The sequence below is a fragment of the Cucurbita moschata genome, unplaced genomic scaffold (genome assembly GCF_002738365.1).
Source record: "Cucurbita moschata cultivar Rifu unplaced genomic scaffold, Cmos_1.0 Cmo_Scf00033, whole genome shotgun sequence".
Classification (NCBI taxonomy): domain Eukaryota; kingdom Viridiplantae; phylum Streptophyta; class Magnoliopsida; order Cucurbitales; family Cucurbitaceae; genus Cucurbita; species Cucurbita moschata.
The window spans coordinates 25283-52135 of record NW_019268549.1 but is presented as its reverse complement, the minus strand read 5'-3'; the positions used below and the strand labels follow the sequence as shown (position 1 = coordinate 52135).

Sequence of the window (26853 nt, the reverse complement as noted above, 5' to 3'; positions counted from 1 at the left end):
ATACACAAATTTTATTATTGTTAACATAAACATAATACATTGGTCGAAAGTTCATAGATTCAAATCTCTATTTATTATTAAACCGTGTTCAATAGAGAAAATAATCATCACGATTTCTCAAAAGTCAACAACTTGATTCAAACTTGTCGTCAAAGTGTCATACATTTCGTATAAAGACAGAACCGTGAAACTCAAAATATGGATTTACATAGCGAAAATGGAAATGATTCACCGAACAATTATTTGTATATAATATGAACGTGTAGATACATGAATGACCTACTTGCCTTTTACCTTTTACCTTTTCAAATTTTGGTTAATTTTGATTTTTCAATACTTACCAATTTTGCCCCAAGAATGCATGCATGTTCTTTTTCAAAAAAATTTTATTTTTTTTTTATTTTCACTCGTTATAATAATTACCATTCAAAAAATCAATAGTTATGGCGTAGAACGAACATCACAATTAAAAGACCTTCAACTTTGAACTATTTTGTATAATTTATCCTCAAATATCAAAACAGTAAATAGTTCACAAATTAGTCAATGAAACGTTCAAAATATCAAATGACGAAAATACTCAGAGTTTACTACAAAACCAAAGGTAAAAAATTTAGGGGTATACATGGGTTAGATTGGAAAAATCTTTTTGGCTAACCTGAAATTTCGGGTTTGTTGAGTTGGTGACCTAAGCAACCCGAGTAGGGTTCACAACCTAACCCAACTCAACCCTTTATTTTCCGGTTGGGTTGGGTTGAATTATTAGATTATTTTTTTAATTATTTAAAAAAATCATATTTATTCACAATACATGTTATATTAATAACTAAAATCTCATAGAACTCAAATATCAAACATTCATAAGTCACAGATATCATCAGTAATATCGATTACAAATGTCAAATATTCTTAATCTTCAAATTCTTAATCTTCAAAGTAGAGTATGACAAGATTAGATTGTAACTCTATTTTCAAAAACGTCAACATGCAAATTGAAAAAATCTAACACAACTCAATATTTATGATTTAGGTTAGATAGTTCGAGTTGATCGAGTTCTCGGGTCATATGATGTAACGACCCAGATCCACCGCTAGTAGATATTGTCCTCTTTGGGCTTTCCCTTTCAGGCTTCCCCTCAAGGCTTTAAAACACGTCTGCTAGGGGAAAGTTTCCACACCCTTATGAAGGGTGATTTGTTCTCCTCCCCAACCAATGTGGGACATCACAATCCACCCCCATTCGGGGCCCAGGGTCCTCGCTGGCACTCGTTCCTTTATCCAATCGATGTGGGACCGCCCCCAAATCCACCCCCCTTAGGGGCCCAGCATCCTTACTGGCACACCGCCTCGTGTCTACCTCCCTTCGGAGAACAACGAGAAGGCCGACACATCATTCGGTGACTGGCTCTGATACCATTTGTAACAACCCAGATCCACCGCTAGCAGATATTGTCCTCTTTGGGGCTACCCCTCAAGGCTTTAAAATGTGTCTGCTAGGAGAAGGTTTCCACGAGGGTGATTCATCACATATGAACACCTCTAAAAAGATTTGAATCGACGCTCTAACGTGTTAAATAGATAAGTATTCATGTAAGATTTAAACATACAAAGATTAGAGGAAATATAACATTACCCATTTGAAATATTTACTCAATGTCTTTACTTAAAGTAGAAAGATGAATGGGAATGTAATGAAACAAATTCATGCACATACCAAAGGGAATGCTATGAGTTCCCCATTGCACAAACAACAAAATCCTCTCTCTTTCACCTACAAAGAAAAAGTTAATCAAAGTCAAACCTTTCTAAATATTTGATCCATAAATTTAATGGCATTTTTTGTTCTTCAAAGTCCCCACCATCCACAAATTTAATGGGAGATGAATTCCCTTTGAAATTTGCATCCCCATGGATTAAATTTTCAATATCCGCATCTACGAGCTTCTATTTGTTTGTTTATTACGTACTAGATTCGTTTCGGTTTTCATGAATGTTCGAGTCTTGATTTTAGAAGATAATCAGGCTTGAACTGATACCCTTCGTTATAGACGACGCCCTACCGCTAGTTATATTGTCTCCCTCGCCCTCATCCAAGAACTAATTCTAAGGCAAAGGTTTGAAAATTTGAATGTCGTTATTCGAACACATAATCAACTTTATCCAAACAGTTGTGCTTGTTGGTGTCAACTGATTTTTGCGACCAAGAAGTTACAAAGAAAAAATAGAATTTATAAATAAAAGTAAAATATTAAAATATTGAAATTTTTCGTATACTCAATAGTTAGAGGTGACTTTCTACGAAAGATAGCTAGGCATAAGGTTTATGTCTGGATACAACCATATACAATCTTTCAATAAACATCTGGAACTAAATAGGCGTGTTCCATCAATATCAACCACTTGATATGACTCGGTCCCATCAAATCAACTAGTTGATATGACCTGAGACGTTTGACCGACAATAGACATTTGCTAATCGATGCACTGCAATAGACACGTTAACTCGAAAGTTGAAGATAAGAGGAAAGTAAAAGTAATTATCCGTTCTTAATTTCAATTTAACATATTATATTAGATTATGTTCAAATTGGTCATCGACCTATTTAATTAGTAAAAAAATAGGTACAACGTACATATACAATTTAAAATTTTATTGCACGTTAAAACAATGGTATTTACTTTATCAAAAGTCAAATTTATTCAAAAAAGCATTTAAATGATTATGTTATTTAGTAGCACATTCATACATATCATATACTTAAAAAGTCTATTTCAAACCATTATTTTGAAAAGAATTTGATTTTGTACTTCTTTTATTAAAATATAAAAATAATTTGACATTAAAGATATATTTTAATGCTTCTCATTTTAAAAAATTAATCATTTTAAAAACATATATTATTAGAGTTATCGGTTCAGTTTTTTAGATTCAACCGTATGAACCTAATCCAACCATAATTTTCTTTTTTTGTTAGATTAGTCTGGATCGGATGAATTAATTAACAGTAAAAAAAAATATATACGTCCAAGAATTTTTTTAGAAAAATAGTCAATGCAATTAATATTGAAAAAAATAAAATAATCGAGAATAAAATAATTGGTCGACTATTGAACCATTAATGAAAATATGTACATATATCCATAAAGTTGGGTTGAAATATATTTTCAACCAATAAGATAAAAGCCAAAAAAAACAAAAGTAAAAACAAAAACTACAACTAAAACCAAAACAATTTGGTCGTAAATCGCATTTAAAATGTTATCAATATGAAATTAGGGTTTTGAATTGTCTTTTGGTGTAATTTTGGGACGAAAATTAAGAACATAAAACATAGACAAGAACAAAAATAACAAAACCTCAAATATTGTCGTGACATGAAAATAGTTTTGGCCACCTTTCCGCCGTCTCTATAATAATAATAATATATAAACTTAATTTGAGAAAATATATTTTTCTCTACGTATTTTAATTTACTTATTTTTAATAAAAAGGGTTACTTGTATCATTTAGCCGAAAAAGTATAATAAACTCTGATCCAATCCAACAGAATTTGTATGGTTTGAATTGAGTTATAAATTAAGTTGCTTATTGGGTTAACCGAACCAACCCGAACTTATTGTCAATTATATATATAATTTGAAGCGTTAAAATTAATATTTAATATATTTGATACATTAAATAACAATTAAACAATATATTACATTAAATAAAAATATATATTTAAAATTTGGATGAGATTCAAATGAATTAAATATATATTTCGTAAATATCACTTAGACCAACTTAATTTATTGAGGACAATTCAACCCAACCATTATATTTTTAAGTTGGGCTGGTCAAGCCCTTCGATTTAACCACAAATATTGAGAGAGATCAATGTCGACAAACTAGACAATAATGACAGTGACACCCGTACGGTGAACGATAGAAGTTGGCATATGATGAACGAGAGAAAAATAGAGAGAGTCCGACAAAGATAGGTGATGAGTCCAGTTTCGTGGTTATGGCTCTCACCATAGGAGAAGCGAGAGTGAACGAGAAGGACTTAAGATTTGTAGACATCAATGTCGATGAAGGTCGAACGGTTATAGTGAATCGTAGAAAGAGAAAGAAAAACTTTTTTTTTTTTTTTTTGAATTGTGACTGTACATTATTAATATTATGATAATAAATTAAAATGCAAAAAACATAAAGTAAGTGAGAAAGGAAAAGGAAAACGGCGTGGGTCCAAAGCTATAATAATTATGATCAACACTTGAATGAATTATAATTCTTGAAATTTTAGTGGAAAACAAGATAAACAGGGCATGTCATGCACGTACACGGTTCCTCCTCGGAACCAACTTAATATCAAACAATTAAAAATTGGGACCGACTTAACCGTCCAATCCCTTATATTTGTCCACTAACAGAACCACCAATGGCAGCATTTCCTGCGCTCATGACGTTGTTGGTGACAGAAGGGTGTTCTTTTTTTTTACTGGTCTTTGTTCGGCTTGACTCGTAAATTTAAGAAGAATTTTCTTGCCTATAAATACTATCATAACCCTTTTGATTCCTTCGCTCTGACCCATAAAAGATTTGGTCTTTGAAATCTCTCTTTCTCTCTCTTGTTCTGTTTTTCTCTCTCTACTCGGAATTTTCGTAGTTCTTCCGTTGCAGGCCCTAACAGTGACAAATTTGGTGGTCATATAAGGCCGCGTGAAGAAAGATTCAAACCATATTTCAGTTGAAACTGTGACGGATTTCGATTTCAATCCAAAAAAGACGCCTTTTTTGTTTCCGACAATGTCTGGTTCTGGTTCTGTACTTTCCGACCAGCCAAAGATTCCGACCAATACTACTACTTCGCTTAATGCTCCTCTGATCTCCGAAACAGAGAGATTTCCAAATCTGTGTGTTGTTCTGACAGAGCTCAAATGCATAGCCGACATCGCACTTCCGATGATTCTTGTCGGATTTTTGATATACTCTCGTTCGATGATCTCCATGTTGTTTCTCGGGCGATTGGGTGGTTTGTCCTTGGCTGGTGGTTCGCTTGCGATTGGGTTTGCTAATATTACTGGCTACTCTGTTCTCTCTGGCCTCGCCGTCGGCATGGAGCCCATTTGCGGCCAAGCTTTTGGGGCTAAAAAATTCAAACTTTTGGGCCTTGCCCTTCAAAGAACAGTCGTTCTTCTCCTCTTTTCTTCAGTACCCATTTCGTTTTTGTGGTTTAACATGAAGAAAATCCTCCTCCTTTGCGGCCAAAACGATGATATTGCCAGTGAAGCTCATTCCTACATACTCTGTTCTGTCCCTGATTTAATTGCTCTGTCTTTTCTCCACCCTTTACGGATTTATCTTCGCAGTCAATCAATTAACCTCCCTCTCACATACTGCGCTGGACTAGCCATTATATTTCATATCCCAATCAATTACCTACTCGTCTCTGTTTTCGATTTGGGAATTTACGGCGTCGCTTTGGGAGCTGTGTGGACCAATTTCAACCTTGTCGGATTACTGATTTTATTCATCGTAGTCTCCGGCGTGTACGAGAACACCTGGCCGGGAATGTCGTCGGAGTGTTTGAAGGAATGGAAATCGCTACTTGAATTGGCGATTCCGAGCTGTATTTCGGTGTGTTTAGAATGGTGGTGGTATGAAATCATGATTTTGCTAAGTGGGTTCATGATAAATCCTCAATCAACAGTGGCTTCCATGGGGATTCTGATACAAACCACTGCTTTGATCTACATTTTCCCTTCGTCATTAAGCTTTGGAGTATCAACCAGAGTGGGAAACGAATTGGGTGCAAATCGTCCAAACAAAGCCAAATTAGCCGCCATTGTTGGGCTCTGTACAAGCTTCTTCCTTGGGCTATCAGCTTTGGCGTTCGCTTTCAATGTCCGGAAAGTATGGGCGAAAATGTTCACGAATGACACAGGAATCATCGAATTGACATGTCTGGTTCTCCCAATCATCGGACTCTGCGAGCTGGGGAACTGCCCACAGACGACAAGCTGTGGAGTATTGAGGGGCACCGCGCGGCCAAAATTGGGGGCGAACATAAATTTGGGATGTTTTTACATGGTGGGAATGCCAATTGCTATATGGCTGAGCTTTTACGGCGGGTGGGACTTCAAAGGGCTGTGGATTGGGCTGTTGGCGGCGCAAGTGTCTTGTGCCATAGCGATGCTGATGGCTCTGGTTCGGACCAATTGGGAAGAACAGGCCGAGAGGGCTAAGGAGCTGACTGGAAGTGGGTCGGACGATGATGATGAAAAAACAGAGCTTTTGAATGCGTAGATCTTCTTCTTTTGTTTTTTTAGTAAACAAGTTAGCTTTTTTTGGCCCTTCTTTTGTATAGGATAGAAGAGTACAACATAGATAAGATAAAAAAGGACCAATTTTATTGATAGTGTTATCATTGGTAGCATGATGAATACAAAATTCAGCTACTCTTACGTTTTTTTAGTGAGCGTTATTTGTTTGTTTATTTTGAAAACAAAGTGACGTTATATATTGAATTTGAACGCACGATAATGATCAATAGTGAACATAACAGTGGAATTGTATTGGGTGTTTTACCGTTGTAGAAGATCTTAAACAAGAGGAGGTAAAGATGTTAAAATGTTGGATGTTGTTAAAATGGAAGAGATCGTTGAGGATGAACACTTGAGCGTGCAGGTACTAGATATGTCGAGAAATGAGTATCAAGGTAAACTAAGACAAAAAATGTGTATTGGGTGTTTTACGGTTGTAGAAAATCTTGAACAAGAGGAGGTAAAGATGTTAAAATGTTGGATGTCATTAAAATGAGAGAGATCGTTGAGTATGAACGTCTGGGCGTGCAGGTACTAGATACGTCGAGAAATGAGTATCAAGGTAAACTAACTTGAGCGAGCGACATTTTTCTGATATAGCGTGGATTCTTTTACCAAATATGAGTTTTAGTATTCAAAAACATGCAATAAAAGACGGCTCCTGTTTACGCAAATCAAGAAATGTGTACTTAAGGTGATAAATACGAGAAATTTGATTTGGCCAATTGAGGCAAGAATCTTGAAGGCTTACATATTATTTTCTATGTCAAGTCACACATTTATCGTATCCAAACGTACACGTTATTTGAACGGATATTTTTTAGAGACACAATTTAAAAACTTTAACGTAGCTTTCCAAAAGAATGCGTCTATTAAAACGACCCTTCATTGTATTTAAACGAGCCACACATAATCAACGAGCCATGCCAATAACCCATGCTTCTGTTTTTCTACTTTATTTAATTTCTTTTTTGTATTTTGTAAAGAGCCATGCTTCAGTTATTCTACTTCACTGATTTTTTTGGGTTAATTAAAAAATAAAAGAAACAAAATTATAAAAAAAAAAAATAAATAAAATAATTGAAGCATGGGAACAGTAATGGGCAAAGGCTGAAGCATGCTGCCATTTGGCTTATTATTCCATGTCATAAAAATAAATAAATAAGAATCTTATTCTTCACCGATCATATTTAAAAATTATAATATTTTAAATTGGGGATTCTCTATTTCCCCTAAAAAATCGATACCCATTATGGTCGGAAAATGTAACGACCCAGATCTACCTACCACAGGCATATATTGTCCTCTTTGAGCTTTCTCCTTCTGACTTTCCCTCAATGCTTTAAAACGTATCTGCTAGGAGAAGATTTCCACCCTCTTATAAATAGTGGTTTGATATTCTCCTCAATCAATATGGTACAAAAAATTATTTTAGCTACTTACCAAAACTTTCCTTCAATCTATCCATCAACTAGACAAGTCGTCGAATAAATTAAATGAAAAATAAAAGTCAAAATTTAATCCAAATTTCTTACCTAGTCAAACATTTTGGTTGAAATATTTTTTTAAAAATGGCCGATCTTATCCTCAAATATAAATTTAATAATGTTCATTTATTTCTTTATTTTAAAATTCACCTAAAAATAAAAATAACCGTAGATGAAAAATTAAGTCACTTTATTTAATTTTAGTTGCCACGTAGACCAAAATCCGTATTTATCCATATTAAAAAAAAAACCACGTTTTTAATATGCCTAAAAAGAATTTAAAAAATAATAAATAATAAAAGTTTCTTTTTCTTTTTCCTTTTCCTTTTGTTTTTCATGGAATTTTGACTTCTTCTTCCGTGTCGCGACCTACCAAGCTAAAATCCAACACCGTGGACTCAGCTATCGACATCTATCTACGTGGCAATACATATTTCCACGTGGCAAAGTTTTGTGGTTTCTAATTCCAACATATTTTAAATTCACTTCCCATAATTAAACTAATTTTTTCTGTCGGTCTTTTCAGGTTTTTTTTTTTTTCAAGACCATTTGGAATAGACCAAAAAGAATTTTAATAGTATAGAATTTTTGGTAAGTTTGATTATTTATTAATTTTTTAAAAAAGTTAAATAAATATAAATACATACTTAGTCTAAAAAAATAACTTAAATTTTCAAAAAATTTCGTATTATCTTTGAGCTTTAAAAAAAAAAAAACTCTTATAAAATTTTATTTAAAAGATACTTTTTTAACGATACCAATTTTAACTTTTAAAAATACTTTTTTATTTTCAAAAGTTCCATTAATACCTTTACATTTTAAATTTTTTTTAAGAATTCCTTTAAATTTTCCTCTTACCATTAGTATTGCATTTAAAATTATTCATAAATTTTTTGAATTTTTTTTTTTAAATAGAGGCAGATGAGGTAAATACTACTTTGGGTATTTTTTTTTTATTTTTTAATATAGTACTCATGGTAATAATACTTTTTCACTTTTTAAAAACATCAATTAAAAGGGTATTAATGGAATTTTCTCGAGTTAATAATATTTTTTAAACAAAATACGACTATGAATATTATTTTTTAGATTTTTTTAATATTTTAAATTTAAAGGTATTTTTGAGACAAAATACATGAATATTTTTATTAATTTAGCAGATTATTTTAGTCGGAGTTGGGCATTCAAAAACTCATTAAACAACAAATTAGCTAAAAATTAAAAATTTAAAAGGTTAAATTTTTTACTACTTCAAAGAATTCTAAGCGATGTTTTTCATTTTAAAAGTCAGTAAGTTGGAGAACATATCCATTCATGCATTGAACAAGTCTATTATTTCATCACAATAATAATAATAAAAATAAAACTGTTCACAACAGCCGACATTGATCGCCTAAGAAAATGTCAAATAAAACAGCCGGCAAAATTTTATTCCAAAATTTGTCTTCTATTATTTATTTATTTACTTTTTAGGCGGCTTAAAAATGCACATCTAGATAAAATTGAAGCTCATAAGCTATGGACACTAATTCCCATATGGATTATTAATGCAAGTTTCACGTGAAAATGACGTCGAAAATATTATTTAAGCAATATTTTATTTTTTAAAACATTATTTATTATTAATTTTATTTTTTTAGAGAGGTATAATTCTAGATCTATTAATGATTAGTCACGAGTTTAAATTATTTGCTTATGCATGCATGTTCCCACAATTAATAATTTCAACTAGTGAATAAATAATAATATATTGATTTTGTGATTATAAATTTTAACTTTTGTGTATTTAATATTAATTAATTTTGTCCCGTTGTTATTCCCATCCAAATCATATTTATGGTTAAGTTAGGTTAATAATATTGTTAGTTGTTAATATAATCACATTTTTTTAATTGTTCATTTTATATAATAAAAAGTCGTTATGGTTTGGATATTAATTATTAGGTTGGATGATGAAAGTCCCACGTCTGCTAATTTAGAGAATGATCATGAGTTTATAAACAAAGAATACACTCTCCCTTGATACAAGGCCTTTTGGGGAAGCCAAAAGCAAAGCTACGAGAGCTTATGTTCAAAATGGACAATATCATTCCATTGTGAAGTTTCTTTTCGTGTGTTTTACAAATGTTCATTCACAAAAATTTTATAGTTTTTCTTTTTGTGATGCTCGAATAAGAATGATATCGATACTACGTTTGAATGAGAGTAACTGGTCACAACATCTTGTTGATATTGATTGAGTTGGACGTTGACTGGACAGAGTCGAGCGCCAAGTCTCCCAAGCGCTCTTCCCTTCCATCATTCTTGTGATTTAATGGTTAAGAAATGTTTAAAATAATTGGTAATAACTTTTTTATTCACCTCCTATGATAAAATATTATTCACCAAGGAATATGGTATATTAAGTACATTATTATAATGGTTAAAAAATATAATTACCATTAACTCCGGATAAAAACTACTACTCGTACTTATTTTACTTAAAAAAAAAATACTCCAGTAATAAATTAAAAAATATTTTTTGAATGTTAATATATGAAGAAAAACGGTCTATCAACCCCTCATAGATTAAGTTCAAAATTTTTATTTTAAAAATTAATGAATATTTTTGAAACGTAGTACTAATCATAAAGGTTTCCACATCGACTCTCATAGATTAAGTTCAAAATTTTTATCTTAAAAATTAATGAATATTTTTGAAACGTGGTACTAATCATAAAGGTTTCCACACTGTTGTTAAGAAAGTCGACGAAGAACGTTGAAGTGATAGGTGTAGTAAGGAAGAGGAAGTGATGAATCAGCCTCCTTGTTCTATATGTAAACCAAGGTAAGCATTCTACACCCTATTATGGCCCCCTTTATCTCTTGTCCTATGCACATGGTGAAGAAAGTAATGAGTGTCTCTGTCAGAATGCTTGTGCTTTTTGTGTGATTCATGGCTTCTTCTCTTGTGGTATCCACTTCCATGATTCTGGTAATGCCTACTACCATGCCTATGTGATTGGGTATGTTTTCTTTCACCTCTATGCTTCCATGTTGGCCTTGTGGGATGTCTTTTGGCCCCAAACATACCCTCCCACCACTCATACACAGGGTCAAATAATCCCTTCTGATGTAGGATCCATATTACTACAACAACTGCACAAACAAATTAAAATGTCTCACAAAAGTCGTTCCAAATATGCCTTTAGTTCACCGAAATAGTTACCTGTCGGGAAAATGGCCAAAAAGAGACCGAACAACACCAACCAACTCAAACATAAATACTGTATGTGACAGCTGAAGTCGAAAAATCGAGCGCATTCTTTTCTGTTCAAAAGTGTCAAACATAACAGTTGAGATATATTATTTATATCTTAATATTTTTTCCTAATACCATGCCCTAAACTTAATCGTGCCAATAGATTGGCAAATCCTCGAATATCGAACAAAGGACTCCAAAAATAAAAAGGAGTCAAGCCTCCTTGAAGGCAGTAAAAAATGACTAAGATTCCAAAGGAGTCGAGCCTCGATTAAGGGGAGACGTACTTTGTTCGCGGAGAGGTGTTGGATGAAAGTGTCCCACATTGGATAATTTAGGGAATGGTCATGGGTTTATAATCTAAGAATACACTCTCCATAGGTACGAGAACTTTTGGGGAAGCCCAATACTTAGTTTATGGCCTAGAATTTGATATCAAATACCTGCAAGATTTCCCGATGACAAAGTCGACGATGTTTCCCCATAACCTCTTCCAAGCGAGCTTGATTGAATCGACGAAACCATTTTCCTTTTTCTTGGGGAGTTCAAAAGGGGTAATCTGTTGAAAAATGACCAAACTCAAGGATATTGGATCCACAGTGATTCTAAAACTACAAAAGGAACAACCTGTGATCCATTGTCAAGGACAGTAGAAGTAGTAGCAAATTGACACTCAGCTCTGTCAACTTCACTAAAATCAGCATCCTTAAGTATGGCTGCACTATGAACAAAGGCAGTTTTGCACTAAATAATCTTAATTTAACAAGAACAGAAGCATAAACAAGTACTTATATCTTACCAGAACACACATATTTTGCTGCTTGATCAGTTGTTGGGTAGAGTTTAAACGAACGGCTAGCAACTTCTTTTGGCTTCATGAGGAAATACTGTTCCTGGAATCACCTGAACTCTCTTCAACAATTGTTAACATGAACAATATTACACCAAAATGTGAAGATTAAGGACAGTACCTCCATGAGACTGACTTCTTTTGAACAAGTAAACTGCAAAAAAGAAGAATCATTTGCAGAAGAACAGAGGTTTCAGTGTAATAAAAGATTTGTATGTACCGTTAAGCTATAAGATGCTTCCAATTCTCCAGTATTCTTAGTTGTTACTGTAGCTACTCCAAATTGTGTAAGGGCTTCAAAAGTTGGGATGTTGATGCTCATAATCTTCCCGGGACTCCTAGGATGAACAAATACATAGCCCATTGAAGAACAGAGATGATTGCTTTAATTACTGATGATTGCTGAAGTTACTAACCTTTGGTAAACATACTCAACATCATCCGCTCGCAGTTCTATGACCAGATTTGTATTAAGAACTTCAGTGATTCCTATGGAGAATGAATGTGTCCCAGCATTCTGCATGCACCCAAGGAACACCAAGTTTAGCAATATAACGAAGAATTCGACCCCCTACAATGGTATGATATTGTCTACTTCGACCATAAGCTCTCATGGCTTTGCTTTGAGGTTTTCCAAAATGCATCATACCCACGGAGATGTATTTGTTTGGATCATTCCCTAAATTAGCCTACGTGGGACTCCCTCCCAACCATCCTCCCCTCGAACAAAGACTATAGAGTCTTCCCTTAATCGATGCTCAACTCTCATACTTAACTGGATGTTGATTGATTCTCTCGAACCTTCCTTCCACTCCATATAATGGCAACTGATTTCGACCGATTCGACTTAGATCGGCCTGTCAAATTCGAGAAAATGCATCGGATCATATCAATGTTGGTAATGTTAATGATACCTTGTTGATTGTAAATGCTTACCTCCCGGAAGTTCCATAATTGATTGTGTAAACAACTCCAAAATGGCGAGGTGCAGAAATCAGGTTGGCTATTGAAAGTCTCATAACCAACACCAATTTTGTTGCATTCCAGACCATCTAAAGTAAATCTCACTCTTTCCAGTAGCATCCACATAGAAAAATTGTGACCCATATTCTGAGGTTGACCAGGGCCACCCTTCCAACAATTGGCAATTTCAGCTTAGCAACACAAGATTTCATTGAAGGTTTCATTAAAATTTCTGTAACCACGTACCTGCCTGGGAATAACAAGGTAAAAGTCCTCGAATGATGGTATATTTGTATACCCAACAAGGTCCCCAATGAGATTAACCCTTAAGAAGCTATCATTTGACACCACTGTTCTATTTTCCGGACCCACAGACACTTCCTGTAGAGTTAAACTTGATATGAATCAGTGTGTTAAGTATTGGAGTTATCTGTATTAAGTATGAAGGAAAACGTACTGAAGCTTTAGATCCTGACTTCACATGAATCTGAACGCTGAATCCCAGTGACCATTGTCCAATACTAAAAACATGAAACCTAAGACAGAAACTTAAACAGAGCTTAATTGAAGAGATTATACTCGTGATTAAAAGGAAAAGATGTTAGAATTGAAACATAGGCCATACCAGTCACCTGGAAAACGTAGGCAATGTGCAGTGTTTGCCTTTCCCTTAATCATCTTGTCAACTTATGCACAAAGGATTTAGAATAGCAAATCAGGGGTGCTTTTGTACCATAACAATTTCTAAAATGTACATATGTTTACCTATGAGATTTAAGGGAACTTACAAAAATTCCCACATGAGGTAGGCATCCGACGCTTTGCCCCGCAAGGACAACATATAGGCTAAACAGAGTTAATACCACACAGACAAGAATGAATCAATAACTGGGTCGAAATAAATGAAAATAGTAGAGGCTCTTCTGAAATTGGTACCTGAGTGCTCTGAATTATATGCCCACTTTCGTCTCTTAGCCTGCAAGACAGAATGAAGTAGATTACTGTGGATCAAATGGTTTGGGGTGGCGTGGAAAAGAAGCTAAAAATGGGTTTGCCTTACCTCTCACATATGTGTACCACTCTGGCGGTAGCATCTGGCTCACATTTGCGAGTTCTAACATAAAATTCTTGGGGTTTATATGGAACATCCTGAGCATATTGGGCTTAAACACGTTAAACATGTACCACACAGAGATTAGATATTATATGGAATCAAAATCATAAGTGGGGAATTACACGAATGTACGTAAGCTCATACAAAACATAAGCGGCTGATTTGCTGACAGTGAGAACAGGGGGTGTTCGCAAGGTTTGCATCTTGTTGGTGGAGTTCTCTTCCACCTCTACTATTTCTGCTATAATGGAGGCCTCGCCCCCACTCTGCAACATAAAAATCTTCTTTACAAATTAACCCAATAAAAAGATGAAGAGACTTATGTAAGGGTCTTACAGAACCGCTAGGAACGGCCATGTTTAGGACAATTTTCTTGGTGCAGTTGAGGCTGTCGGAGGCAGAATTCCGCTCGCACTTTTCAAGTTTTGACTTGGACAGGATTTGAACTCCGGCAACGTCTTGAGTTGCCAGAAAATTCAGAAGGCATAACGCAAGGAGAGTGCAGTTACCCATTATTTGGCTGTCTGAACTTGTGATCCTCCTGTTTTTGAGTTCTGAAATAACGAGAAAGAAGGGGCGGTTCTCATGGCAGTTTTATAACTACTCTTGTCCTTTTTCAAATTAAGTAATAAAATACAATTATTTTTATTAATAATCAAGGTGATTAACCATACTAATTTCATTTTCTTTTTTGCTCTGTTCTATCTATACCAGTAGCCCAAAGCCCAAGGGCCCAGATTCGTTAAAACCCAAAACAGATCAGACTAAGACCAGCCCAATATCATATGCCCCAGACGGCCCAGTTTCGAACCAGGACTAAGCCCAGCCCAATATAGATAAGCCCAATCGACACACTTTAGTTTAAACCCAAAACTGACCAGACTAAGCCCAGCCCAATATATAAGCCCAATGGGATCACTTTCGTTAAAACCCAAAATAGATTAGACGAAGCCCAGCCTAATATCTATTAGCCTAAAACGCTCAGTTTCGAACACGATATTAAGCGCAGCCCAATATTTATAAGCCCAATGGGCTCATTTTCGAGATTAGGACTCAGCCCAACCGAATAGATATAAGCCCACTTTCGTTAAGACCCAAAATAAATCAAACGAAGTCCAGCCCAAGTACCACTCCGCCAAGTCCTTCAAGGACAAGAACAATCTCCGCCACCATGACGCTCTTATCCCCTCCCTCCCTGACCACCACACCGTCGCCGTCGTCAAGCTGACCAGCAACGGACAGACCGTGCCCACCACGGCAGTTCACGCCCTCAACTTCCACGAGGCCGACTTTACCATCGGAGTTGCAAACGGCAGTGGCGTCGGTTGCGGAGGACTGATGCTTCTGATAACAGGAATCTAAGTCGTCTTCCTTGCGTTACGTCTGTTGGAGAGGGAATAGAATTGGTTAATTTTGACGGGAAGGATGAGGACAAAGAAAGGTTCAATTTATCGGTTTATTGTGCTTCGATCCAAACAGATCCAATGGGCCCAGCATATCCAAAAAAGATCAGACTAAGCCCAGCCCATATAGAAGCACAATGGGCCCAGCATATCCAAAACAGATCAGACCAACCCCAGCTCAATATCTAGTAGCCCAACGGGCACAGTTTCGAAACCATGACTAAGTCCATCTCATAGAAGCACAATGGCCCACTTTCATTAAAACCCAATACAGATCAGACAGACTATCCCAATATCTATAGGCCCAATAGGCCCAGTTTTGAGCCCACGGTTAAGCCCCGCCCAATAAACCCACGTTCGTTAAATCACAAACCATAACAGACAAAGCCCAGCCCAACATATAAGCCCGGCCCATTTCGGAGACCAGGATGAAGCCCGGCCCAATATATTTAAGCCTACTTTGGTTAAAACCCAAAACAAATCAGACTAAGCCCAGCCCACTATGTGTAAGCCCAATCGGTTCAGTTTCGTATAACAAAAAACAGATCAGACACAAAGCCCAGCGCAATATCTATAAGCCCAAAAACAGATCAGACGATTCCCTTCCCATTATATATAAGCCATTGGGTCCAGTTTCGAGCCCATGACTAAGCCCAGACCAATAAATAGAAGCCGAATGGGCCCACTTTAGTTAATAAAACCAAAAGAGATCAGACCAAGCCTAGCGCAATATGTACAAGCCCAAATGAGCCGAATTTCGTGCCCCAGTGACTAAGACCAGCTCAATATATAAGGCCAATGGGCTCAGTTTCGTAAAGCAAAAATTGAGTTCAGAAGCTTTTCTCTATCAGAGCCAGGTTTCGATCCTGGGACCTGTGGGTTATGGGCCCACCACGCTTCCGCTGCGCCACTCTGATTTGTTGAATAAATGGTAAAGTTTCATTAATTTTTAAGTATTTGTCTATAAATCGAAGCAACGTGAGAATAAAATTAAATCCTTTTTTTGACCTTCAATTATTTATTTATATTATATATTTTATATTGCTTTGTTCTTGATTCATAAAATATATATTATTAAAAAAAAAAAATTCAATATATATATATTTTTAATTTTCTTAAAAACTTGATAACTCAAAATACTCGATCCAAATTCATGCTGTTTGAGTGATTTGTATTTGAATAAATGAAAATTTTGTCCATTGAATTGTTTCATGAATTCTATTTAAATGAAATTGGATTAAATCAAAACTAACCCGATTTTAGTCTAAAATTAAATTGATATACAACAGTCAAATTTTGATAAACTATCTAATCATAAACTAAATTCACTTTTAACGTAGATATTTTTGACCAAAAGATCAAAAAAATTTCATCTCTCACCCACATATTATTGAACTAAAAAAAATAGTTAAAACTCGATAAATTAAAGTAAAAACTCGATCACTAAAATCATATTTTAAAATTTGGGTAAATATATAATAGTATTTAGTCGATCTTTATTATTAAACTACCCAATTAATATTCTTATATTAGTCAAGTCATTAGACAACCCAATTAATATTCATAGAAGAATTTTATTGATTTTGTTCACATTTACATCTATGCTGGGTGTTTGGATTTTATCATATGATACTTGTTTATATATTTATTATAATGCCAAAATGCTAGTAGGACACATTTAATTCATCCATGCATTTAAAATATTGTTTTTATCTTATTATATGATATCGTTTCATCTATTTAAACTCATATCATATTATATATATGTGTGAGAATCGAATTAAGTCGGGCTAAGACATTTTTAAAAAATTTATGTCGTAAAATTTAGACTAATAATTATATAAATTTAAATCATAAATTTTCATACTGAATCAATTTATTTCCATTTAAAGTCAGTTTAAAATCATGTAAATAAAATTAGTGTTGTTTCAAAATTGTATTGAAATAGTAAGAAAATTGTCATATAATTATTATGATAGAAAAAAATACAATAAGATACCAAATATATCCTTAAAAAGATATTATTTATTTAATTTCAGCAATTTTATATAATATTTTATGGCTTGTTGAGATAAATTAAACGAAATAAATATTAAATAATAATGAGATTAGCGAAATTATTTTAATTTTTTATAAATGTTTCAAAATAAAAATATTCTAACTCCTATGTTTCCAAATATGTTGGAAGGCAATGGTCAAGGAAACAAATATTGGGTGGCTAATTAATATCAAGATAAAAGGACTCACAAAATAAATATTTTAAAAATTCAAAACAAAAAATGAAACAAATTTGTCATGTAAAGACGCGTACTCATGGTATTAAATTTGTCATGTAAAGACGCGTACTCATGGCTTTGCTTTGCGTTTTCTCAAAATACCTCGTACCAATGGAAATAGTATTCCTTGATTATAAATTCATGATCATTCCCTAAATTAGCGGACGTGGGACTTTCATCCAATATGATATGAACCAAGAGACATCAATCATACAATATACTTCAATGAAGATATGAAGAAAATATTGTCAAAATTATGAAAAGATGTTTCAATTCACGCTACATTGAAGAAGAATAAAGTTTGATTGTTGTAAATTTTGGGTGGGTTACAATTTAGAGTAATTTAGAGTTATTGTATTTCATTATTGTATTTTAAGACTTTCAATTTACTTTAGGTTACAATTACATAATGGTTTATTATGACCATTACGTATGAATACAACTCTTGAAATGCCTTTAATAGTTTCATTTTGAGGCTATATAAAGTCATGTATGTTGTATTTGTAAGAAGACTTGGAAGATATAGTAAAAGGAGCATTTGTGCTTTCTTAAGCCAATGACTAAGTTTTTTTGCAATTCTATGAAGTTTAGGTTGCATGTAGAATCATTCAAGCTCGACATGATCAATCTTGCTTGTGGAGTGATTAGAATTTCAATCAAGTGTTCTTGTCTTGAGATATTTGATCAACAAGAATCATTTAAGCTAGACATGATCGATCTTGCTTGTGGAGTGATTCGAATCTCAAACAATGTTCTTGTCTTGAGATATTCGATCAACAAGGTAATCCGAATCTTATTCCCCTTGTAGTTGATTTCTTATCTTATCACAATACCTTCCCTCAAATAAAGTATGTCTCCCCTTAATTAACGTTCAACTCTTTTTCTTTTGGAGTCCTAGTAATTTTTTACTATGCCTACTCCTTTTCTTTTGGAGTTCTTTGTTCGACATTTAAGGATTTGACATGGCTAAGCTAGGGCATGGTCATGCATTTTAAAAACCTTGAACAGAAGCCCGAAAAGGAAAGCCTAAAGTGGATAATATCATACATTATGGAGAGTTGTATTCATCTAACACGGTATCAGAACCATTCTTCTAACATGGTATCAAAGTCATGCCCTAAACTTAGCTATGCCAATAGAATTCTCAAATGTCGAACAAAGGACTCCAAAAGAAAAAGTCGAAGGCATAGTAAAAAATGACTAAGACTCCAAAAGAAAAAGAAGTCGAGCCTCAATTAAGGGGAGGCGTACTTTGTTCGAGGGGAGATGTTGGATGAAAGTCCCACATCGGCTAATTTAGGGAATGATCATGAGTTTATAATCAATGAATGCTATCTCTATTGGTATGAAGTTTTAATACCGGCCTTCATGAATTCACACGAGCCTCCTCCCAACAATGACATATTCTTTTGATTGCGACATTAGTTCGCTCTATTTGTTGGTATAACATAGAACATAGATCTTCTCACGCCATAGCCAATCAAGAAGTCAAAGTAAGACTAAGTCAACACACCGGGCACATTTTTTTCACTTGTTATCTTCTAAGATATTGTTAGTATAACATCGGTTCATTGATGTCTCCTCCATAACTTGTAAGACCGTCAATGGGGCAACACAAGGTTGAGTCAGTGAACTCACTTGGTGCGGCCGCCTCGATCGATGTTGTCGTTTTGGATCTTCCTCACTTGTCATCATAGGTAACGACATCAAAGGTTATTGCAACACGAGTCTATTTAAGGATTAAATTAATGCAATAAAAAGAAGGTATTTTCAATTGTGATTAAAAGGTGTGGAAAACAAAATAGGGAACGTGGGAGGTAGTACAGTCACCGACGTGCCCAAAATGGCTTCGGCTGTTCCCACCTTCCCTTACCTTTTACTCCTTTTCCATATTTATTATTTATAATTTCTTCTTCTTCTTCTCCATCCTCCATTTCTTCTCTCAAAACCCACCCACTGCAACCATTGCTCCGACCACCGCCACCCATAATTCATAACCCCCAAATGGGCAAGGCCTTCAAATGGTTCCGTGGCCTTCTGGGTCTCAAAAAACCCGACCCACCCTTCACACCTTCTCCTTCTAAGCGCAAGCCCAAGTGCCACTTCACCAAGTCCTTCAAAGACAAGAACAAGCTCCGCCACCATGACGCCCTCACCCCCTCCCTCGCCGTCGTCAAGCTGCCCAGCAACGGACAGACCGTGCCCATCACGGCGGTTCACACCCTCACCTTCCACGAGGCCGACTTTGCCGCCACCAAAATTCAGGCTGCATTTCGTGGACTTCTGGTTTGAAATTATTCTACCATTTCATTCTCTTTTATTTTTTGTTTAGAATCTCAATTAATTAACTTACATTATCCTTTCTCATTGGGATTACCAAAATGAATCCTTTTTTCATTTTTTCTTTCAATCTTAGCTGTTGGGTGTGATCCACACTCATCTCAAATCAAATCAAATAAATAAAATTAATTGGAATTTTGAAACATGAAAGTTTCTTCTGGACGGCGTCGTTTCGGCGTCGTTTACCCCTAACCTTATGGAAACCTCCCTTCAGTTTTGCTCCCTGTACCTTCAAATCCCTTCCAATGGCCACCGCATTTATTTATCTATTTATTTGAAAATTCTGTAAAAGTAAAAAAATAAAGTAAAATCCATTTTGAAAGTTCCCTCTTTTCTTCATTTGGATAGAGTAAAATCCAAATGGCCACCGGTCTATTTCAAGTAAAGTAAAAAAAAAAATGTGATTCTTAGGGTAAATAACTTACCTTTCACCCTTTTTACACTAACCCAACTGAAAATATCAAGGATTATAGGGACCCATTTGAGATATAGCAATAATTGAGGGGTCAAACCTAATAAAATTTGAAGCCAAGGGTTGTGGTTGCTGTACAGCAGATATTTTCATTTTTGGCTTATAAAAAATTATTCCTTCTCCTCTCTAGCCAACTTGAGATCTCAATATGGTTCGATTGTTTGGTTGTTGTTGTGCATGATTTTACGAAGGCAAGGAAGGCATTGAGGGCACTAAGAGGGTTGGTGAGACTTCAGGCATTGGTTCGAGGCCATATCGAGAGGAAGCGGACGGCTGAATGGATACAACGAATGCAGGCGTTGCTAAGAGCACAAACACGGGCACGAGCGGGCTGGAGTCGATCGGCTTCTGAGTTGTGTGAAACACAGTCCTTTAGTCCATTTGAATTCCCTCATGAAGTTGAGGAGAGCTCTTTCTTTTCTGGTACGAGTACAAAGAAAAGCCCCGTCACCCCGACCAGTACGAGGAGCTATTTCAGTGGCGACTCGGAATATCCGAGCTACATGGCCTGCACTGAATCCTCAAGAGCCAAAATGAGATCTCATAGCGTTCCGAGACAGCATCCTCAATATGAGAGATCGAGCTCCGCTAAGCAGAGTTCTATATACGTCGTTGAGGATTCGAGATTACAATCAAATATTGTTGGGAAAGCCTACCTTGGTTCTGGTCTACTGGACAAACATGGCATGCCTGTGAGTTACAGATACTGATGCCAGTCCTAATAATAATAATTGGTGTGTCGATGTCGATCGGAGTCGAACTTTGAGACTCGGGAATGGTCGAGTTTATATCTCTAGAACTAGATATACATCATTGTTCTTACAATTTTTCATGTTAGTATTGGTAATGTATATTCTTTTGTTCTCTACCTGCCTTAGTTTTTCTCTTATTGACCCCGAAAAGTGACTCGGCGACGATCATTCAATCTGCCTCGATTTGCCAAAAGTTTTAGAACAAACACAAAATACCAAAAGAATGGATAAAAAACCTCATCAAGAATGGCTAATTTGCACAGTCCCATTTTGAAGTTGGCACACAGCTTAGCTAATGGCACCAGCTGCTGTGCTTGTGTCCACTGTCCCCCTTGAATAGCATAGCCGGCCCCATGGTAAAGCTGTGCAACACACAACAAACTGAATTAGTTAACTCGATTCGAACATGTCGTAAACGGGATACAGGAAGCAACAAAGAATCCAACGCTATCTTGTTGAAAGTAATAAGTTGTAACATCTCTACCGCGAGGACATATTGTCCATTTTAACTCGTTACGTATCGTCGTCAGCCTCACGGTTTTAAAACGTGTATTCTAAGAAGAGGTTTCCACACCCTTATAAGCAATATTTCGTTTCCCTTTCCAACCGACGTGGGATCTCACAATTCACCTCTCTTGGGGGCCATGTCCTCACTGGTACAACGCCCGGTGCCTAGCTTTGATATTATTTGTAACAGCTCAAGCGCACCGCTAGTAGATATTATCTGTTTTGGCCCATTATGTATCGCTTGAGTCTACTAAATGATCAAAAGGCAAGAGTTTTGAGGGTTTACCCAGCAACTAGTAGACTTGCAGCAGCCAGCCAGAGAATATACTGATAAGTTTTATACTTGGATACACGACGAGTACACGGTGGGAGATGGTTGCGCTCGGCCCATTTGAACTGCAGTCGTATAAGCAACACAAACCCGAGAAGTAATCCTGTTAAGAATCCTCCAATGTGGGAGAAGTTGTCCACATGAGGCAGCACACCAACTGCCAAGTTAATTACTACGATCACAATGAGGGTGAAGAGTGAAGCAGCCTATAAAAACACATCACACCAAAAAGTAAACAGACAAAGCTGTTACAAACACAAATATTCAATGTCGGATTCAATGTCTGGCAGCTAACCTTGTTGGAGTAGATTGCCCAGTTCACTAAAAGCTCGGATAGCATAGCTCCAAGAAGTCCAAAGAGGGCACCCGAAGCACCCAAAGAAATATTGTTTTGGATGAACAGGGAAGACATTACGCTCCCGCCAACTCCAGTAACAAGATATATTATCCCGATTTTCACTGCAAGAATCAATCAGTTTTATAAGAATGAAAATAAAACTAAGCTCCCAACAAGATATTGTGTCTACTAGGGAGAGGTTTCCACACTCTTATAAGAATTGCTTCGTTCTCCTCTCCAACCGATGTGGGACCTTACAATCCACCCCCTTCGGTCCCAACGTCCTCGCTGTCACTCGTTTCCTTCTTTAATCGATGTGGAACCCTCCCAATCCACCCCCTCGAGGGTCCAACATCCTTGCTAGCACATTGCCTCATATCCATCCATTTTGAGCTCAGCCTCCTCACTAACACACGAGTCCACAGTTAGCAGATATTGTAAATCCAAATTGTTGCTCAAGACGGATCCCAATCAAAGCCAAACTCAACATATTTGCAAGAAGATGAATGATTCCAGCGTGCAACCAGATACAGGACATAAGTCTCCATAGTTGATGCTGACGAACAATCTTATCCCATTTCAAAGCTTCCAATTTCAACAGTCTTTAGAGAAAATCAATGAAATTAAGAGGAACGAAGGATCAAACCAAAACAGAGCAGATGGAGATGAAATAAAGGGGGTAAAAACAGAGCAGCCGCAGTGACATACGTATTTGAAGAGGGACCCAAGAGGGGATTCTCCTTGAAAGGCTGCAACGAAAACCGCCCAAGAAAAGTGGCCACACACCCTATCTCCATAACCCAGATTGGAAGTGGGGCAATTATTGACGTACATGATCATAATGAACATAGCAATATTAGCCACAACAAACATAGGAACCAACCATGGCGTCCATTGCTTCTCAGAAGAAGAATAGCTCGCATTCGAGTCACTACGTTCCCACAGAAACACTCTGTTTCTCTGTTTTTTACAGAAGTTAAGGTTTCTCAGTGAATCAGTTGGAGCTGGAATAGCCGAGCTCTGTAAGTTATTTCATGGTGACTATTGGGAGAGGAATTTACGATTACACCCCTCACTTGAGATGGAATAATCACAGGAAGCGGAATTTATTTTAATGGAAAATTGCTTTAATTATTTTCAATATATATAGTCAATATAAGAATTTTATATATTTAAAACAAGTTTTAAAATTTAAGCTAAATTATCTCAATTATTATAAAATATTTATTTTATTCTCATAGAAAAAAAAAAGTCAAACTCTTAAATGATTATTTTTAATATAGAAATTAGATGAAATATTTACTATAAATATTTTAGTCTTTATAAATTTTTATTCAAAATCGATGTGAATTTAGTAAATACTATATTTTGAAAAAATATCTGTTTCAAATAAAATCTATAATATATTTACCATAAATCCCTTAAAATTATACGATATTATCTTTGAGCCACGTGGCAAAAAAATAATTTTAAAAAATTGAAATAAATGAGAGAGATTAAAGGGGAGAGGGCATTTATGGTAATTGATAAACGAATGGAAGTCAAATACCATGGAGAACATAACGTAGGTGGTGGGGGTTCGTTATTTTCACACGCGCCAATAACGCGTTATATATTTTATAATTATTTATTCTTCAACTGTTTTTCAAAAAATAAAATTACAAAAATAAATTTAATGTTATTTTTTAGAAATATATATATATATATATATATATACAAATTGAATGGTAAATTAAGGCTTTAGACGTAGAATAATACCAAAGTTTGGTCTATGAATTCTAGAAAATCTCATATTAGATTCATTATGAAGACAACCGGTCAAAACTTGACCAAAAGTGGCAAAAAGTTGGCATAACCAATAAAGAACTAGAGAAAAATCGGGGCAGGTAAAAAAAAAAACTAAAAAAGAATAGTTGTAGGTTCGTACCTCAGGTTTGAGATCCTAGCCTAAATTCGAACCTAAGGATTGGCAAGCATCCCATTTGAGCCATAGAACTCATCCCAAACCTAATCAAGCTCAGAAGCCCGAACGACCTCAATAGACAAAGATAGATCAAAGCATCGTGCACTGACTCAACTAAAGCTTACAACGAGACATTTTATGTATTTTAATGTATACAATCTGGAGTTTTAAGCCCATTTGACTCCTAGTACCTCACTTATCACCAACCGTGCAAACTCAGACACACTTGAAAAAGAAAAAGTAACAATAGCAAGTACAAATAAATTCAAGTAAGAAGACATCAATTTCATGTGTCTAACTGATAGGTTTTTCAATAGTAATAACCTATAACCTAAACTCTCAATCTTAGGTTATTCACACGAAAATTAAATTATATTGTAATATTGAAATTTAAATTTTTAGAAATTATACTGAATATTGTATGATAAATTTTTTCGAGATTTTACATTATATATATATATATATATATGTATGTATATCTTTTTTTTCTTTTTTAATTTGTTGGAGTAAATAACTTAAAAGATTGAAATTAAAATTGAAGAGACTAGGAAGTAACAATTACAAAATACCGATTGTCATTCTTCCAGGGGTTTTCCGTCATTTTACTCGTTCACCAACCGACCCAGCCCGGTTCATTTTCCACGGTTTCGTCTTCTACAAGGACCAACCGACCAACCACCCAACCTAAGCCCATCCCCAAAAGCTCAAGAAAGAAAATTACAAAATAAAACAAATAAATATTTTAAATTTGTATATTTTCCAGCTCGCGTGTCCGGCACGTGATATTCATCGTCCGGTCGGGACCCGGTTGTGGTCTCCTCTTGTCTCTGAAATCTCTAAATCTTCTTCTCATTCGTGACCTCCGACGACGACGCGGTTTAATGTCAGGAGCATTGAGTTCCGAGTTCAAGCCATGGCAACGCAGATCCATCTGGGTTTTCAGAGTTCTCATCCAACGGCTCAGCATTGATCTCCCACAAGGTCTCACCTTCTTCCGACAGTACGTGATTCTGTCCCACCATCTCTTCTTCCTCTTCCTCTTCCTCTTCCTCTTCCTCTTCCTCTTCCTCTTCTTCTTCCTCCTCTCTCCTGCGCTTCACTCCGATTGAAACTCCGAACAGTTTCGGCGCCGTTCGCTTCGCCGGCGATGCCGTCGTTGTCTCCTCAACCTTCAGTCTCACCTCCTGAACCCCGTCGCTGACGGGGCCGTCGTCTTTCATCGCCTGTCTCGCTGGCAAGAGCTCCAGCGCCTTCATGTCGCGGACGCTCACCGACTCCAACTGGTGGTGGTGGCCCGAAGCGTAATTCGTCATCATCGATAGTATGTTGTTACAGAGCCCTTTCAACTGAGTCAACTCGTGACTCAGTTGCATGTTCTCCTTTCTCAACCGCTCGTTCTCCCCCATAAGTTCCGGCGAGGTGGTGCAGCTCGTACCTCGCTGAAATGCCATCGGCGATGAGTTCGAGGATGTCACCTGCTCTTCCCCAGAGTTCGACGGCGATATCACATGAGCCACCACTGATGGAGACGCCGCAACTAACACCGGCCCAGATACGGCCGTCGTCGTCGTCGTCGTCGCTGAAGACAACGCCACTTTCCGCCGCTGAATGTCTCGGAGAAGTCCTTTCTCACCTCTCCGGAAACAATCATTCGCAAATTCCCATCGGTCCGGCACAACCTTTCGAAATCCCTAACCCGTATTTTAAAGAACAATAAGACGGAAAATTCCAGAAACAAACAACCATTGTTCCAAAAGAGAGAAAAAATTGGGAAACGGTTGAAACGGCAGAAACTTACGTAAGTGTTAAGCTGACGAACGAAACTAGAAAAATTATTGTGTTTAAAGTATTTGGGAAGTAAATCTCGAGCGAATTCGGCAGGTCGCCAAACTATGAAGGTAGATCCGTCATCGTTCCACGAGATGAAGTCGTCGACAGCCGAATCATCAACCAACTGATAAGTTTTCGTAAGAAACGGCGTCGGAATAGATCTCTGAGAATCTCCTGATCCAGAGTCGACGATCGGTTCCGCCGTCGACGGAGCCATCTCCTCTTCTCCCAGATCTAAACCGTAAGGATCTCCGATTCAGGACAACTCTGGCCTCAATCTGATCAATTAAACCTCCCTCCGGATTAGAATCCGAAGAAACAAAAAAACACACTAAAAAGAAGAAATAGTCAAAATCGGGCAATGGAGCAATAGTTTTTCAACAGTTACTCGAAAAACTCGAAGAACTCAGAATCCGGAGATGATAAAACACCCAGTGTCCTTGTACAACGAATTGAAGTTGAATGATATAAGAACACAGAAATAGACGTCAAATCAATCGAATTAAAAGTTGCCATAGCAATTACCCCGAGAAGATTGTGGAATCAGAATCAGAGGAGTAAAAACACCGCCGTGCCTGAAAATGAACCTCCGCCACTGCAGCGCCAGAAGCTCCGCATAGAGAGAGAGAAAGAGAGAGAGAAGTTATGTTGTTTCTAGAAGTTTCTGGGTAAGGAAAAGAA

At 36.2% G+C, this 26853-nt stretch overlaps 4 protein-coding genes, 1 non-coding gene and 1 pseudogene across 6 annotated transcripts; 2 read left to right on the top strand and 4 right to left on the bottom strand.

Moving 5' to 3' along the window:
• The first annotated feature begins 4573 nt into the window (after positions 1-4573).
• LOC111430342 (protein DETOXIFICATION 49-like) lies at positions 4574-6452 on the top strand. The gene has a single exon (XM_023066563.1). It carries the CDS (start codon positions 4790-4792, stop codon positions 6287-6289), a length of 1500 nt encoding a protein of 499 aa, XP_022922331.1. The 5' UTR covers positions 4574-4789; the 3' UTR covers positions 6290-6452.
• Positions 6453-10601: 4149 nt separating this feature from the next.
• LOC111430347 (protein HAPLESS 2) lies at positions 10602-14474 on the bottom strand. Its single transcript, XM_023066568.1, has 18 exons — positions 14298-14474; positions 14084-14227; positions 13908-13996; positions 13784-13823; positions 13636-13693; positions 13473-13533; positions 13305-13383; positions 13094-13228; positions 12821-13015; positions 12661-12741; positions 12301-12401; positions 12105-12222; positions 12006-12038; positions 11834-11927; positions 11662-11750; positions 11478-11593; positions 11002-11102; positions 10602-10931 (listed from the first exon to the last, which is right to left on the bottom strand). Exons 1-18 carry the CDS (start codon positions 14472-14474, stop codon positions 10630-10632), a joined length of 2013 nt encoding a protein of 670 aa, XP_022922336.1. The 3' UTR covers positions 10602-10629.
• Positions 14475-16209: 1735 nt separating this feature from the next.
• On the bottom strand, positions 16210-16281 carry TRNAM-CAU. Its single transcript has one exon. It is a non-coding gene; the product is annotated as a tRNA-Met (tRNA).
• A 3272-nt stretch (positions 16282-19553) lies between these two features.
• Positions 19554-21162, top strand: LOC111430221 (protein IQ-DOMAIN 31-like). The gene is made up of 2 exons (XM_023066392.1): positions 19554-19926; positions 20644-21162. The coding sequence occupies exons 1-2, from the start codon at positions 19645-19647 to the stop codon at positions 21160-21162; spliced, it is 801 nt and encodes a 266-aa protein (XP_022922160.1). The 5' UTR covers positions 19554-19644.
• Positions 21163-21392: 230 nt separating this feature from the next.
• LOC111430348 lies at positions 21393-23266 on the bottom strand (annotated as a pseudogene).
• A 1583-nt stretch (positions 23267-24849) lies between these two features.
• On the bottom strand, positions 24850-26849 carry LOC111430331 (heat stress transcription factor B-2b-like). 2 transcript variants are annotated; one of them, XM_023066546.1, is made up of 3 exons: positions 26698-26849; positions 26141-26503; positions 24850-26033 (listed from the first exon to the last, which is right to left on the bottom strand). In XM_023066546.1, the coding sequence occupies exons 2-3, from the start codon at positions 26387-26389 to the stop codon at positions 25227-25229; spliced, it is 1056 nt and encodes a 351-aa protein (XP_022922314.1). In that variant the 5' UTR covers positions 26390-26503; positions 26698-26849; the 3' UTR covers positions 24850-25226. The 2 variants fall into 2 exon arrangements, with proteins under 2 accessions (XP_022922314.1, XP_022922315.1); XM_023066547.1 differs by having other exon boundaries at positions 26141-26450.
• Between the last annotated feature and the right edge of the window lie 4 nt (positions 26850-26853).